Below are 17,200 nucleotides of genomic sequence, written 5' to 3'. Positions count from 1 at the left end.
GATATTCAAAGAGTCACAGATCCCGATTATCACGGACTCCTCCTGACTCCATACTTTATTTCCTCGAGGGCTTAAAAGTTCCACCTCCTTCCCCTTTTTTTTAAACTTATATTCTCACTGCCGCTGCAACAGTTACTTTAAAGAGTAACCGTTACTTTAGAAAGTTTTAAAGGGGGCAAGGAGATCAAAGCCGCTAGCGGCAACTCACTTTCCGTTTCCAGCTCTGCTTGCAGTCCTGCGTCTAAGCTGATTTCAGAGAAAGCCGACCTCCGTTGTTTTAACTTTTAGTTCCGAATCCTTCCTTAAGCCAAATCAGTTCTTTTTTGTTGTAATTGGGTCCGAATTTCTTATAATTTGAGAATTGAGCACTTCCCCTGCGAACTCGGGGCTTCGCTTTCCGAAGGCAGCAATGGCTTCCCTTCAGCCCGCTTCCCTGCCCGCCGTTCTCTTCGCCCCAAATAGGAGTTACCTGACGGCCGGGCGGTTAGCGTTTCGGCATCAGCGGGAACCAGAACTCCTGGACCTCCTCCAGAGAGTATTTTCGGGGGCTACTGCGCCCTGTAGCACCCCCCTTTCCTTCGGAAAACCCGGGATTCTCTCAGCGGAGAAAATCCCCGTTCGCACTGGTGTCAGGCTCAACCGGAAGTCTGATCTCCAGGACCGGATGGATTTACAGCAAGATACTACAAAAAGATGAAACACATCCTGTCGTTGCCTCTGAAAGAAGTTATGGACAATATTCTTAAAGAAAGAGAAATCCCGGAAACATGGAAGGAAGCATTTATCACATTTATTCCGAAACAAGATTCTGACTTAACACAAGTAAAAAATTATAGGCCTATTTCACTACTCAACACAGATTACAAAATTTTTGCAAGTATTTTGGCGAAAAGGATGAAAAGAATATTAAGGGATATTATACATAAGGACCAAGCGGGTTTCTTACCTGGCAGACAAATGAGAGACAATGTAAGGAATATAATTAATATTTTGGAATATTTGACTGCCAGAAATGAGAAACAAGCTATGTTAATATTTGTTGATGCGGAAAAGGCCTTTGATAACATATCTTGGGATTTTATGCTGAAAAGTCTAGAATATATGGAAGTAGGGGAGGAATTTCTCAATGGAATAAAAGCAATTTATACGGAGCAGAAAGCTAAATTAATTGTAAATAATGTGATCACAGAGGAAATTGGGATATCTAAAGGTACACGACAAGGGTGTCCACTTTCACCATTGTTATTCATCATGGTACTGGAGGTTTTTCTAAAATCATTAAGGGAAAACGAGGCAATAAAAGGGGTTGAAGTAGGCCGGAATGAATATAAGGTGAAAGCCTTTGCCGATGATCTGGTTATAACGGTAGAAGATCCCTTGGAAAGTATGAAAAACATACTTATGGAGGTAGAGAGATTTGGTCAAGTGGCAGGATTTATACTGAATAAGAAAAAGACTAAAATAATTGTCAAGAATATGGACTCAGATAAGATTGAAAATATACAGCAGCAAGCAGGTATAGAAGTGGTGAAAAAGGTGAAATATTTAGGTATTTGGATAACCCCCAAGAATATAGATTTATATCAGAATAATTACATACCAGTGTGGAATGGGATAAAGAAAGATCTGGATATGTGGGGACGAATGAAATTATCATTTTGGGGAAGGATTTCAACGATAAAGATGAGCGTGCTACCAAAGCTATTGTTTTTATATCAAACAATTCCAATAATCAAGGGGACTGGGGTTTTTAAAGAATGGCAAAGAGTAATTTCAAGGTATATCTGGCAAGGAAAGAAGCCAAGAATTCAATTTAAGTTATTAACTGATGCAAAAGAAAGAGGAGGCTTCGCCTTGCCAGACTTGAAACTGTACTATGAAGCCTCAGGTCTCTGTTGGTTAAAGGAATGGATAAAATTAGAAAACACAGAATTGTTGGATTTAGAAGGATTTGATAATAGATTTGGATGGCACGCATATTTATGGGCTGGAAAGAAGAAAATCCATAGAGGTTTTGGAAACCACATTTTCAGAGGACCGTTAATAGAAATATGGGAGAGGTATAAAAACCTACTCGAAACAAAAACTCCACACTGGTTGTCGCCATTAGAGGTTATGACTGTAAAAAAAATCAATATGAGAAAGAATTGGATTACATATGGAAATTTGATCATTAAAGAAGGGGGGAAATGGAAAATGAAACCTTATGAAGAAGTGAAAGAGTTTGTGTATGATTGGCTACACTATTTTCAAACAAATGAAATGTTTAAGAAAGACCTTAAAGAATATGGATATGCAGAGAAGGACTCTAAATTTCAAATAGAAATAATAAATAACGAATATAAAAATCTATCCAAAATGTATAAAATATTGTTGGAATGGCACACAAAGGATGAAGAAGTTAAATCAGTTATGATAAAATGGGCCAGAGATATTGGACACAACATACAATTTGATGATTGGACAAAACTATGGAATGAAAGTATTAAATTTACTGCATGCACTGCATTAAAGGAAAATGTCATGAAAATGATATATAGATGGTATATCACGCCAGTAAAACTAGCAAAAATGTACAAAACATGTAAGAAGTGTTGGAAATGTAAAGAGAAGGACGGTACATTTTTTCATATGTGGTGGGAATGTAAGAAAGTGAAAAGCTTCTGGGAGTTGATATATAATGAGTTGAAAAAAATGTTGAAATATACATTTGTTAAGAAACCAGAGGCCTTTCTTTTAGGAATAATTGGTAATGAAATAAATAGAAAGGATTATAAAATTTTCCAATATGCAGTGACAGCGGCAAGAATATTATTGGCCCAGAATTGGAAACAAGAACAAATATCAACGTTGGAGGAATGGAGAACGAAGCTGATGGACTATGCAGAACTTGACAAACTGACTGGGAAGATCAGATACCAACGAGATCAAAGTTTCATCGAGGACTGGAAAAAATTAGCAGATTATTGGGAATGTATAAGTGATAACGAAATAACGTTAGTGGCATTTAAAGAAGCTCTGTAACAGAACAAGAAATATTGCAAAAAAGCAAAATATAAGAGGGGGGTAAGCATAAAGGTAATACTAAAATTTGGAAATGTGTATCAAAAAATTAGAATTCGAATGATTGGCAGAGAAGCTGAAGGAAGTCAAAAAATTGAAAATTTATTGTAAATTGTTAATGTGGTACGAATGTATGGAAAATTAATAAAATATATTTTTTTAAAAAAAAGAAATATAGTAGTGTGTTATCCTGGCATCTGCACCCACCCAGTGTGATTTGGAGTGGGGCCCCACTTCAACCTTCAGGTAAGGTTGATTTGACACCCCAGCCCTTGTTCCTGATGTAGATCTTCACTCCTTGCCCCCCCCCCCTCATTCCTGACGCAGCTCTTTATTCCACTCCTTGATCTTCTCTGGAAGGCCTGTGTGCCATTGTGTGATTCATCCCAGGAGCCAAAATGTCTTGGTCCAGCTCTGTATCAATACCTGGAAAGGCTTTTTGAAACTCTGAGGTAACCTGACTCCCCTAAATTTCTCTGGGATTTGAGTCACAGCCCTTTCTATCTTTCATCTGTCAATCAATCAATCAATCAATAAAAGAGCAGCATCAAGTGGCTTAAATTCAATAAATGTACATTTATTGCAGAAGAGCTCCGAAAATGCCTTGAGATGCCACTGAAAATCTGCCTTTTAAGTCGAAATCTTTGTTTGTCGGTTTGTTTGTTTGTTTGTTTTCTCAGCTTCTATTGGACTAACTTCCTGCCTTTCTCTCCAACACTAACCAATCGCTTGCCGGGACGTAGCAAAACCTCCCGCCCCCGCTCCCCCCCCCCGCCCATTGACTATTTTCCTCGGGATCGCGCCGCGCTTCCTACTTCCCGCCCCAGGCTCCTCCCCCCGCTCCACCCGATTGGCTGTGATGATTCGAACGGCGGCGTTCGAGCCGCGGATTGGCGGGCGGCCTTCCCGGGGCGGGGCGGGGGCTGGAGAACGCGAATTCAAACGGGGGAGACGAGGAGAGTGTCCAGAGCCGCCGCCGCTGCCGGAGGCGCCATGAGGCGGTCCGGGAGAAGCCCCTCCACCCCGCCCTCCCGGAGGGCCCCCCCCACCCCGCCCTCCCGCCGGGGGAGACGCCGCGGAGCCTCTCCGCGCAGGCAGCGGGCGCCCCCCGCCTCGCCTCGCCGGGCGCCCCCCGCGGACCAGGCGCAGCGCCCCCGCCGGAGAAGGTTCCGCCCCGGCCAGCGAGCCCTGCTGGAGATTCGCAAGTACCAGAAGTCCACCAACCTGCTCATCCGGAAGCTGCCCTTCGCCCGCGTGGTGCGCGAGATCTGCCTGGATTACACGCGGGGGGTCGACATGCAATGGCAGGCCATGGCCCTGCTCGCCCTGCAGGAGGTAAGGGCGGAGATCTGGGGAGGGGCAGGCGGGCTTCCTCTTGGCCGGCCTCTCGGATCTCCTTTCTGCAGGGATGCCAGTTGCATGAGAACAGAAGGCTCCCTTCCCCACATCAGACCCTCCCTACGGACTGGGGGCAAAGGGAGCTGGCACTTATTGTTTAGTCGTGTCCGACTCTTCGTGACCCCCTGGACCAGAGCACGCCAGGCACTCCTGTCTTCCACTGCCTCCCGCAGTTTGGTCAAACTCATGCTGGTAGCTTCAAGAACACTGTCCAACCATCTCATCCTCCTTGCGCCCTCCATCTTTCCCAACATCATGGTCTTTTCCAGGGAGTCTTCTCTTCTCATGAGGTGGCCAAAGTCTTGGAGCCTCAGCTTCAGGATCTGTCCTTCCAGTGAGCACTCAGGGCTGATTTCCTTAAGAATGGATGCGTTTGATCTTCTTGCAGTCCATGGGACTCTCAAGAGTCTCCTCCAGCACCAGAATTCAAAAGCATCAATTCTTTGGCGATCAGCCTTCTTTATGGTCCAGCTCTCACTTCCATACATCACTACTGGGAAAACCATAGCTTTTACTATACGGACCTTTGTTGGCAAGGTGAAGTCTCTACTTTTTAAGATGCTGTCTAGGTTTGCCATCGCCTTTCTCCCAAGGAGCAGGCGTCTTTTAATTTCGTGACTGCTGTCACCATCTGCAGTGATCATGGAGCCCAAGAAAGTAAAATCTGTCACAACGTGTCCAGCATTTTTAAACCCTGGAAATGATTTAGGGGAGGGCATTTGGCAGCTGTTTGTGGGGGAGGGGCAGAGTTGTGGGGCTGGCTGCAGTAACCTGAGGGCATGAGCCCCATCTCCTTCCCCCATGGAATTGGGGGTGAGGACAGCCGGAAGGGTCCTGCTGATGGGAGTGGATTTGCTAAACCAGGGTGGGGTAACCTGTGACCCCAAAGAGTCCCAGTGCCATCAACCTCAGCCAGCATCATTAAACTGATATGCAACCCTTCAGGTGAAGATCACAGGGTGGTTAGCAACATAAAAAACACAAAATACACGACATAATAATAGAAAAGGATTAACCCACCATCACCTAACATGGATTGGTTAATCAGCCAAAGGCCTGGTGGAAGGGGAAAGTTTTCGCCTGGTGCCTAAAAATATGTAAAGAAAGCACTATATCACTGAGGACATCTGAGCCTAAAGCGATATTATTGTTTTTATTATTGGTTGTTAGCTGCCCTGAGCCCAGTCTTGGCTGGGGAGGGCGGGGTATTAAAAAAAAATTATTATTAATCTCGTCGGTTTCACGTAGATGTTAAACAGCATGGGGGGGGGGGAAATGGGAGCTCCGCCAACTGCCTGCACCCTTCCCACTTGCTCTCTCTTCTCTCCCCATCCCCCTTTGCTCTCCCCTCCAGGCCGCTGAAGCGTTTCTCGTCTTCCTGTTGGAGGATGCCTACCTCTGTACCATCCATGCCAAGAGGGTCACTCTCCACCCCAAGGACATCCAGCTGGCTCGGCGGATCCGGGGCATTCATGGCGGCTTGGGCTAGCTTCCTGCCTCCGAGGGAGCAGCGAAAAGGCAACCGGGAGCATCCCAGAAACTGCGACGTGCTCAGGGACCTCCTTCAGGCTGAGAGCGGCTGACTTGGACCTAAAAGCCCCTGTGAGGGGCACAGCGCGGCCTCAGCTCTTTGGCTCCCTCCTTTTTCCCGCCTGCTTCCTGCCCCAGCTCCTCCCTGAGGTGGAGGCATGATGGGGTGGGATCTGGGGTGGGAGTGTTGGGTTGTCATATGCGGAAGGGGGCAGAATAAGAAAGGGGTCCTGTTCAGCTCCAAGTGAATTGCTTTTAAAGCCCTGTTTTGACTCCAGCGAGGGAGACACTTGACCTGTGACCTCTCCAGATGTTGCACAGCTGCCGTCGGCCCTGACCATTGGTGATGCTGGCTGGAGCTGATGGTTGTGGGCAGCCACGAGTCCCCCCCCCCCCCGCTTTTAAAATCTTTCTCATGGAAAGTCAGTGGAGCTTTGTTGAAGTTGCTCTCACAATTTTTTTACTTAGGCCTCACCGACACTGTGTGTTTAAAGCAGTATCACGCCGCTTTTAACTAGCCCCCCAAGAGACCCGGGAGCTGTAGTTTAGGGGTGCACAGAGCGACAATTCCCAGAGTTCCTGCGAAGATGGATTGCTAAACCTCTCTCTTAAGAAGTAGGGGGGTGCTCCGACCAATTCTCAGCAGCCTTAACAAGCTACAGTTCTTTGATGGGAAACAACGAGTGCTTAGAGGGGTTACGATACTGCTTTAAATGCATAACGCAGATGTGGCTTTGGAGCTGTGTTTCCCAGGCTTGGGCGTCCAGCTGTTTTCAGACTACAACTCCCATCATCCCTGACCACTGGTCTTGCTAGCTAGGGATGATGGGAGTTGTGGTCCAAGGGCGGCTGGAGACCCAAAGTTTGGGAAACGTTAGAGTTTGCTTGGTTTTTTAAACATGAAGTTTTATCTTAACTGCTCTTGTTGCCAGTGGATGCCCCTTCTGCTCACTGCCATGCTTGCCCCCCTCCAAGTGGATGCTCTAGCATGGCTCTTGTCAACCTTGGCCCCTCCGGACATTTTGGACTACAACTCCCATGCACCCAAAATCTCTGAAGGGCCTCAGGCCAGCGCCTTCCGTGTCCTGCTGATATTCTGCCGTCTATTTTATCTCTTCCCGCTTTATTCTCTCATTTCGCATCAGAAACGCGAACATTATTGGAGGGGAGGAAAAAATGCTTTATCTCCAGCTGGACATGGAGGGAAAGCAAGTTCGCCTCAGGCCTGATCCCTGCCAAAAACTAGGGAATGACTGTCAGAAACCAGAGTGAATACACACAGGCCCTTTTCTAAACCAGCAGTGAATTCCAAGGCAGCAAAGCAGGGATGGAGGGAGCGACGCAGAAAGAGTGAACCTCTTTTTCTTTTTAAATGTTGCAAGATGTTTTCTGTCAAAGTTTGAATAAAGCGGGTTTGAACGCTTGTTAATAAATAAATCAAAATCTTGCTCACAAAACTAGATGGGTTGACTGCTGCATGGGATGCATATTCACCAGTGCTGAGCGCTTGACTGCTATCAGCTTAGTGGTAGATTTTCTACATGCATACAGCTGTTTGGTTGCCAAAGAATGCTTTGGCAAATACAAATGACCCTAGTGCTTGATGTGAACAGACACGTCTGATTGCTAAGCCATTTCATTCTACTTCGTTCAGGAAGCTGTTGTGACTCTTCATCAAACTGGTTGTTGCCATTTCTGGATGAACTGTGCAATGAATTTTCATGTCCAGCTGAGAAATGATCTCTGCGATCTTATGAGATTCAGCTCTGATGCTGACAGAACTTCATTCTAATTGATTCAGTCTGGGGGAGGGATAATGCAAGGTGCATGGAGCACAGAGCTAAGCTTTTCAAGAACCTAGGAAATTCCAGGTTCTAGATATCAATGCAGGAACACCTACCCAATTGCTGACTCTTTAACTCTCCAAAATGCATCTGTTAGTATCTTCAGTTTCATCCTATCTCTGAGCTAAGTCTTGCTGGGCGGAGATAGCGTTCCTCCACCCTGTGTGGGTGGAGTCTAAGCACGTCCTGCTGCATTCTGTCGTGGATTGGCTGGATGCAGAACAGTGGCAGGGGGCACCAAATGGGAACCCCCAGGGGAAGAAGACTCAGAGCCAGGGGGTTGGTGGTGGGACAACAATGAGTGGTCAGAGGGAGAAGAGGGAGCTGACTGGGAGGAAGGGGTTTCGGAAGCAGAAGACATAACAGGGTTTAACAGGAAGAGGCTGTGGCAGAGAGCAGTCCGGAATTAGAGGCTGAAGTGGGGGTAGGAAAGGAGTGGGGGTGGGCTGCTGAAGAATCCAGGGAGTCTCCCCCTCCTGCTGTGACCAGCTCCTCTCCACCCTGGTCTCCCAGAACATGCAGAGAAATGAAGAGGGTGGAGCAAAGATAGACAAGATGAAGCAGTCTTAGATAGTGGTGGAAAGGCAGGGATCTTCAGTCATCACAACGCCCTCACAAGCAAGACCAGCGATCAGCAACCTAAGGCTCATGGGCCACAAGTGGCCCACAGGGGTTGTTTAAGTAGCCCATGAGCCGCCTGCTCGGTGAGTCCCTGTGTGCTGCGCTAAACCAGTGCAGCACAGGGACTCGCTTCCGTGGCACCGGAAACTGTGTCTGCGCAGACGCCGAAAATCACAGGCGTGCACGTGATCTGGCCCATGGAGCGATCTCCACTGGAGTGAAGCGGCCCAGGCGAGCTAAACCTTGCCGACCCCTGAGCAAGACCTACCGGGAAGAGTTGCTGGGATCATTAGGCCATCACTGTTTGGGTTTCTTTCAATTATTTCTCTGATACTGGGGTGGAGTCTACACACATACCAAAAACCTTCTGAAAATGCTTCTTTTAAAAAAGCATTTTAAATACATTGAAAAAATACCATCGCCATCTAGTGTCACATTGTGTATTCCACTTTGTGGGAAGTCATGTTCTTTAAATGCGTATTTGTCAGGGAATCAGGAGCAGGAGCACTGGGGAGAGAGGAATTGGAGAGCGAAGGGGAAGAATCCGAGGGAAGCGTAGGGGAGTATGACAGTGGCCCGAGAGATTCCATGAGCTTCTCCAGCGAATCAGAAGATTCCCAGAAGGGGGCGCCGATGGTCAGAGCAAGGGGGGTCCCAGGGGGGACGCACCAGAAACAAGGAGCCAGAGGGGAACCCCAAAGCAGCAGTGGGGGATCGGGACCAGTTTCCCCACCAGAGCGTAGTGGGGGGGAAGAGTCACATGTGTCAGGGCCAGCATCCCCTCCAGCGGGAAGAGGAGGTGAGTCAGGGCTGACCACGCCTCCATCGGAGAGTGGGGGAATGGAGGGGAGGTCAGTTGCAGCTAGCCCCCCCAGAGGGGGAAGCAGTGACAGCAGCAGTGAAACGGTCAGGAGGAAACCTGCTGGCTGGGCGCGCGCGCCAAGTTCAAATGTGCAGGCGCGGGGGACAGCAGGAGACCCGGATGGGGAACCAGCTCCTAAAGCCCGCCGGAGGGAGGGAGAAGGCTCAGGGGAATCCGCGTCAGAAGAGGCTAGAAAGGGAGAGACCCCGGCGGGCAGGCGGACCCAGAGGAGGAAAGAGCAGCGGAAAAGGTGGAGCAAGGCGAGGGTCTTAAACTGGTGTACGGGGGGAGGAGATTCAGAGGGATCATCAGCGGTCTGACAGTTGAGACGTAGAGCTGCGCACTGCGGCTCTGGAAGTGAAACTGAACTTCAATAAAGACTTTTGTACTTAACAACGAAGCAGCGTTGGTCCTTTGTGAGCTGGGACCTTGGGCCGCTCTGACAGTATTGGATTTGCTTTAAATATGTGGTGTGGATGTGACTTCAGTCTCACTGTACAGCAGTTCAGCGGAAAGACCAAAGCCAGGTTTTTTATTTTCTGTTTAGCATCTCCACTATAAAAGAACGCAAAGGCCATTTAGTCTAGCCTAATCACCAGTCAGAACTGAGAGTTTAGGCAGGTGCTGCTTTTTGAATTCCTGCATGAGAAGCTACACCTGACAATATGCAGTCTGCTGACTGAAGGGAATATGCCAACATAACGGGGAGGGAAGCAATTTTTGGCCATCCCTCCTTCACCCAGCAGTGTCACCCCACCCTTTAAATCTACTCCAGAGGATTAGTGGGTCCCTCTGGAGCATGGCGTCCTGCTAGGGGAGAGGAGAGCTTCCCAAGAGCTTCCCTTCTGCCAGCAGACCGTCATTGTTGGATATCACCCGTTGACGTACTGAGCAGCGCCACAACTTGGTTCTGCACAGCTGCCTTGCCTACAGTTGAATAACTACTGGAGGGACAATTCTTGGAGGAGCCCAGTTCTTCAAAGCAGAACCCAGAAGGAGCTGTGCATGAAAGATTGTGTTGACATTGTGTTGTGTAAGTGCACAGTGCAGAGAAGGCAGGCCAAAGAAGGATGGAGGGCTGTTCTTGCAGTTTTAAAGTTCCTTCATTCTTCACTGGGTGTTTCCAGAGTGGTCATTCAGCTATCACAAACAAGTCCTCAAGAACTGGTGGTGGTGGTTTTTCAAGCTACTGAATTTTCTCTGGAAAATGCAAGCTTGGATTAAATAGAGGGGGAAGTATCAGTGTCAGACAAGGGTACTATGGCGCCCTGTGCAATGTCAGAATTTGGTGCCCCCCCCCCGAGCCCTCACACTCTAGGAACCTGTCGTGTCTCCACCTCCTTCCCAATGCCCAGCACCTTGCTTACTAGGTTTTTGAGACTGCGCCTCCTCTGCTCAGAGCCCAGTGTGTGCTCACCTCTTGCAGAGCCCTAAATCTGCCACTGGAAGTATGGGCTTGTGCCAGTGATGTCATGTGGGTGCTGGGGGCAGAGCTTCCATGCGTTAGGAGCACCAGCCTTAAAATAATCACCCATCTGGAAGTCCCTTGTGCTCTTGAAGGAAGCTTGAATTTTTATGGCAATAGCTTGTTGTTCATTAGTACTCTATGCTCCACAAACCGTCTAGCTTGCTGCTTCCCTTGGACGGGTACAGCCAATGAGCATAGCAGGCAAAAGAACCATGACTGCCAGGTTATCTTTCACTCTTGGTACCTTCCGCGCAAGCTATGCAAGTGGAAGGTTAGGTTGATAAAAGCTAATTTCAGTTACTCCAATAGCATGGGAGAGCCACAGGGGTGCAAAATTGTTACGGGAGCAAAATTTAAACACCCGGTGCTGCCTCAATGCTGCTGTGCGCTTCCATTGCTGGGCTTTGTTGAAAATGGCTTCTCCATGTGAACCAGGAAGTGATCTTTCTAGATAACAGAACAACTTTTCTTATTTCTGTGGCTACAATCTTCTGGGTGACGTGTGCATGTATACTCCATCCATTAAACCTCCCCCACCCCATCCCACCCCACCCCATCCCACCCCACCCCTCCACGCGGCCCTGAGCACTGGCAACCCACGTTATGCCACTGCTCCCATTGTTCATTACATTGTAGGCAGACATAAGCAGAATATATTTTCTTTCTTGTAGCATTTTGGGGAAGGCCATCAAGACATATGCCACCTGTTCAACCATGTAGCTTTTCCAGTCTTGGCCTTTGATTGGCACCCTGGATATAGATAATAAATTACAGAAATTAATTTCCTGTTGCAGTCAACACATGGCACTTTGGCATAGCCTGAAAATCAATGTCCTAGCAGCCTTGGAGCCATACTCTGTTAACACAGGCAGAAGGACAAGACTTGACCTTCAGAACACCTGTTTGCTTTTGGCTTCAGTGTTAACCCGGAAGATCTGAGTCACATCTGCCATATTTGGGGCACGATTCCAAGCATCATCGTCATATAGTTGCAAGCTTGACTCTCTTGATCACTTTGTTAAAAGCACATTAATGTTTCTTCATAATTGTGAATGCCTTCCTGGAATCTGCGAGAAGCTAGCTCAAGTACTCACATTCTACAGATTTGCAGCTGGGGGAGGGGGAATTGATGTGTTTGCACATACCTTATACCGGTTTTGTTTTTGAGATTTGCTTATATAAGAATCTTGAGGCAACAAATGGTTAGTTACTTGATTTATGAAAACTAATAAAGGATATTTAATTAATTATTGTTTTTGCTGTGAGTTGGTGCTACATGGATTTTCTGCCTCAAGCATGAAAGCTTATTTATTTATTTTGAGATGATCTGCTGCAGTCCCATTTATATAATGGAATGCCCATTTCTAATCTGTAGTTTCATTGTGAATTTGTGGTTGTTAATTCTTTAGAGAGGCAGTGCAGCACAGTTGACAGAGTGCTGGCCAAGAGAAGAATATATCATTAACCAAGACCCTTTCCTGCCCAGAAGAGGTTGCAGCTGATGTATCATCCTAAACTGGGGAGGGTGGGGTGAGCATTTTTCATCCCTGGAGATACCTGTACCTTAAGTGACAGTGCTAGATTAAGGAGTCCTCTCAATCATTTCAGGATTAGTGCAAGCCTATCCAAAAGATGGAGAATTCTTCCTTACCAGACCAAGAAACCATTCACCTACTGTGTTCATTTTCCTCTAGAAAAAGGCATAATAGCCTAAGATATTTAACCTATGGCTCAGCAAGTAAGGAAAAAACAGGCCCTTTATTTGATGAACTGCATAGGAAAAGCAAGGAAAAGAGACATTTGAATTATTATTATTACAGTGGTACCTCGGGTTACATACGCTTCAGGGTACAGACTCCACTAACCCAGAAATAGTGCTTCAGGTTAAGAAATTTGCTTCAGGATGAGAATAGAAATCGTGGCGGCAGCAGCAGGAGTCCCCATTAGCTAAAGTGGTGCTTCAGGTTAAGAACAGTTTCAGGTTAAGAATGGCCCTCCGGAACAAATTAAGTACTTAACCCGAGGTACCACTGTATTATTATTATTATTATTATTATTATTATTATTATTATTAATGTTTAAGGAAAACCAGCTAAGCTTTCCACAATGGAAAATGAAAACATCTATTCTCTCTTTTTTCTTTCCTTTTGGTAGATTTTAATACCAAACTTCTCCTGAGTACGTCCAAAATCCACACAAAATAGATGGTTGCAGATGTTTCTCTAGTGGGGATTTCCTATTAGCAGGAACAGTAGCTCAAGAACACCTTGGCTGGCAGCTGTTGATCAGAGCCTCAGGCAAAACCCTGCTAGCAAATGCATTAATGGTGCAGTAACGTTTTGCTCCTAAAGTGGATTTCAGTTCAGTGACTTCTGGGTGGAAAAGTTTTATTAAGTGGCATGTTGTGCTGGTTTTAAAATAGCTCTGCCTCCCCATACCTCATCCAAACCACATTCCCTTTGGGAACACACACAAACGCAAAAGGAATCCTGGTCGCAGGCATGTTTTGGACTCTGCCCCACAACGGCCGCCTTTTAAACAGCTCTAAAATGGATGCAGATGAACTTGCTTCACATCGAACTTTTACTTCACAGTTCTGGATGATTCTTGTCAGAGCGATAAGGTGTCGTCTCCCGTGAAATAAAATGGGCATGATTCAGGGAAGGGAAGATCTCTAAACCGAACTATTCTGCTTCATGCAAAACTATGTAAAATGCTTACTAATTTGTGTCCAGGGAGAGGTCCCGTTATGTCATAATTATGTGACATGTTGAGATTCAGTGTCATCTTACATGTCAATATACCATTTCCCCTCTTTAAAACTAATTGAAGGAAGGTTTTTTTTTTTTGTAGTTAGCACCCAAACAACCTGTAGAATGTTGAATAAAAGGTAAAAGGTTACAGACACTTGCAATTTGTTTCCCTACCTCACTGCAGACAGTATATACACGAAGAACAGCCACTGAGCAAAGCTTGGTGCCCCTATGTCTTTGGGGATGAATTATCTGACTAGTGCAGTCCATGCTGTATCCAATTCACTTCCCAGGCAGGGCAGTTATGTATTTGGGCATGATGCTGGCGTTATCAGTCCTTAAATTCATAAAAGCAATGTTAGCATCGAAATTGGTAGCTTGGTATATATTCTGAAATGATATTCCTGCTCCCGGGGCTCAGAAGGATGGTAGCTGGCAGTAGTTCCTCCATGGGGAGTGGCACTGCCCATTCACAGATGCACCATCTTCTTAATTGCTCCTTCACGTGTTCCAGGACTGAGCTCTCTCATGGAAAATAACTTCTGGGTGAGTTCTGCCTCCAATTAAATTCTGAGAATAAGAAAGAGGCACACAGACAGCTCTAACCCGACGCACATTGTCACAGAAGAGAAAAGTCGGTAGCGTTTAAAGTGTGCTTTCCAAAATGGTTCTATTGTCTTATGCATTTATAAAATGGTGTCACTTGCCTTTGCTCCAGAAATACATCAGGCTGCTGCGTAGCTATTTTTCCAAATAATTAATCTTTCCAGTGGAATAACTTCAAGCCCGACATTTCCTGTTATGTTATACAGCTGCAATTTGTAACCAGAGATCCTGCACAGTGTTCTGTGGGCGCCTTGCCAAATACATGACACTTTACCTACAGAAGTGCCCTACACAAATAATCCTTAACCACAAGTTAAACAGTTAGGCACTGTTCTGGTCCAGCAGAAAAATGGGGACAAGGAAGCTTTTAAAAAAGCAACCACCCCAAACCCCTGCAACTTTCTTTAAACCTGTACTAAACATCCCATTTTGATACTCAGAATATTTTAGCTTGTAACATGGGCGTCTGGAAATATTTGCTTTTTGTGAGTGATAATTTGTATTAAAGAGAAAAGCTTGGGATTGTTCATGTCACAAAAATGATTTTATTGGCTCAAATACATTTTTACGCTTGTTTATTTTGGTTAAATGTACAGCTTTTTAGCCATCTGCAATCCAGATGTACAGGTATCCTAAGACTGAAATCTATGCATGCCTGCTCATAACTAGATCCAACTTACTTCCAAGTAAGTGTGTATGTGATTGTATGGTTAAAGCCTAATAAATACCGATGCATATTATTAAATTTGGTTCACACATGCATGTATGTCCCATGATTTCTCTATAGTTCAGGTCTTTAAAAAGGTAAAGGGACCCCTGACCGTTAGGGCCAAGGTTGAGGAAGCCTGATCTTTTTTTTTTTTAATGATTTTTATTAACTGGCCAATTACATCAAATTAAATCACATCACATAAATTCCAAATTACAAAGCCAAATTTTTAAATTTTGTTGCGGGAACCCATACTTCAAGATCCAAAGGGGGATTCAGATCATCTTCTTATTACTGCGTTAATGTCCAAATCAGTCCCAATCAGTCCAAACAAAATTCATAATTCTATCCAGTCTTATCTTGGTGTTTCCACATCATATCTTGTTCATATAATTTCTATATTTCCTTTACGATCTCTTCTGTTAGTCTCCTTAAGCTGATAAGCAAAATAATAATCCTGTGTGGATTTCCCGTTCCTCCACTAAGTCCAGATGGTTTCCATATATCTCCTTCGTAGATAACATCGCTCTTTCCATCATAAATTTGGCATTTGTCGCTCTTAAGTCCCACCGAGAAGTTGATCCACGATATGTAAACAACTCTATTTCTCTCTTTCTCCTCCCAGACCCAAGAGCTCCAACAATGCCTCCCAAAATGGCGACGGCATTTTTAACTGCGTCATTCCAAAACTCTTAGCTTTCCAGCTTCATCTTGAAACATTGCTTTGGTTCGAAAGTTTAAGTCCTTAGTTTCTGACTCGGCTTAAGTCCTTAGTTTCTGACTCATTAGGGGAGGGGATTCTTGTTAAATCACATAAGAAAAAGGAAGGCAGGTTTTTCCCCCCTCCCCACTCAGTCATACCGTATCTTGACGTATCTTCTCATATTTTATTCTTGTCTTGTTATCAGAGATCTCTTCTGTCAGCAGTCTTTACTCCCCTTTTTCCTTGAAGCATGTGCAATTTATCTCGTCCAAATTGCTTCTTTTGAAGATGCTTGCAACTAGCGGCGCGAATCAGGGACGGCGTCCAGGCGTGCCGGAATCCCACAGGAGGGCTTTGTGCCTAGTGCCCCCACCCCCACAAATTCGGGGGTGGTATAGGGCACAGCAGAGGAAGCCTGATCTAGAGGTACCATAAAGGACACACTACCTGTGCTCACGCCTTTGGCCATCACAAGCAGAAACAAGTGTGCAAACTAAGGAAATAGATGGACATTCAGTTCATTCAGAGACGGAGGAAACGTTTGTTTTGCAGGTGCTGAATTTGGGTTATCTGATGCAAAATATTATTTTAAGGAGGATTTTGTGTTGCTGTTTCTCAACATAAATGCCCATAGCCCCGAAGAAGCTTTCTTAAGTGATATGGCAGAAGTCCAAAGTACCGGTACTTTGGTGTCAGCGCACAGCACTGCTTCTGAATCCGTTCTGCTACAGCACAATGAAATATGCATTTTGGTGTTTATATGCGGGTGAAGAAACTGCTTCCTGTTCCATTCTTCTGTCCTTGTGTGGTCTGCTTGTGTACCTGCACAGCACTGTCTGAGGGCATAGATGTGATAGCATTTCATGATAGCTTTATGTAGGTGAAAACAACTTCTCCATGGGATGGACAATGGTGAGGAACTGGGCTCGGGACATTTACTTTAGCTGCTGTTGAAAAGTAAGTGAATTAATCATGTGTAAATGATATTTGTAGCTATTGTGTTCTGGTGGTTGGCTGCTCTGAAGTAACAGCTAAAATAAGCATCTTACAAGCCAAAGACCCTTCTGGATTAAAAGTGCTCAACAAATCATTCCATTAGCTGATGCTAGTTAGCTGATGCTAACTAAATGTGCGTATCTCCTGAAACCACTTGAGTCAAAATTTACAGTCACTGTCTTGCCTGAAGCAACCAAAATATTGATTGAACTATAAAACCATGGGGCTGGAGCAAATGATGCAGTTCTGGAAAACAACGACCAGGGCTGGTGGCAGCCTTTCAATGGGGGAATGAAAGAGGAGCAATTCAGAAGCATCAGCTCTGGGACTCCGGAGACATGCTGGGAGTCAGGCTGGCGAAAGAAAGAAAGAAAGAAAGCATGCAGCTGCAGCTGAGAAAGTCGGCCAATTCATATTAGACTGGTATACACATTATGGGTCAGATTCAACTAAAGAGTTGCCATAGTGGGAGCCACAGTAGAAAGTTCCTCTCCTTCTGCCCCCCATATGGGCTCTTGTGGGTGGGGGAGAGTCACATTGGACATAAGTATTAGCATGGTGTTGAATGTGCTTTAAATATGGCTGCCATACGGGGTGAGCTCCCGTTGCTCGGTCCCTGCTCCTGCCAACCTAGCAGTTCGAAAGCA

The 17,200-nt window shown here is 45.7% G+C and overlaps 1 protein-coding gene across 1 annotated transcript; it reads left to right on the top strand.

Moving 5' to 3' along the window:
- Nucleotides 1-3,925: 3,925 nt before the first annotated feature.
- LOC310759491 (histone H3-like centromeric protein A) lies at nucleotides 3,926-7,448 on the top strand. The gene is made up of 2 exons (XM_083606790.1): nucleotides 3,926-4,398; nucleotides 5,816-7,448. Exons 1-2 carry the CDS (start codon nucleotides 4,057-4,059, stop codon nucleotides 5,948-5,950), a joined length of 477 nt encoding a protein of 158 aa, XP_083462916.1. The 5' UTR covers nucleotides 3,926-4,056; the 3' UTR covers nucleotides 5,951-7,448.
- Nucleotides 7,449-17,200: the final 9,752 nt, after the last annotated feature.

Source organism: Podarcis filfolensis, assembly GCF_964270895.1.
Source record: "Podarcis filfolensis genome assembly, chromosome: 3".
Lineage (NCBI taxonomy): Eukaryota > Metazoa > Chordata > Lepidosauria > Squamata > Lacertidae > Podarcis > Podarcis filfolensis.
The sequence above is the reverse complement of the archived record's forward strand: the minus strand, read 5'-3'. Positions and strand labels throughout refer to the sequence as shown.

Bases quoted from the DNA above. Each gene is read 5' to 3' on its own strand.
- LOC310759491 (XM_083606790.1), top strand. From the start codon at position 4,057: ATGAGGCGGTCCGGGAGAAGCCCCTCCACCCCGCCCTCCCGGAGGGCC. The intron at 4,399-5,815 runs GTAAGGGCGGAG...TCTCCCCTCCAG, and splicing joins CCCTGCTCGCCCTGCAGGAG to GCCGCTGAAGCGTTTCTCGT.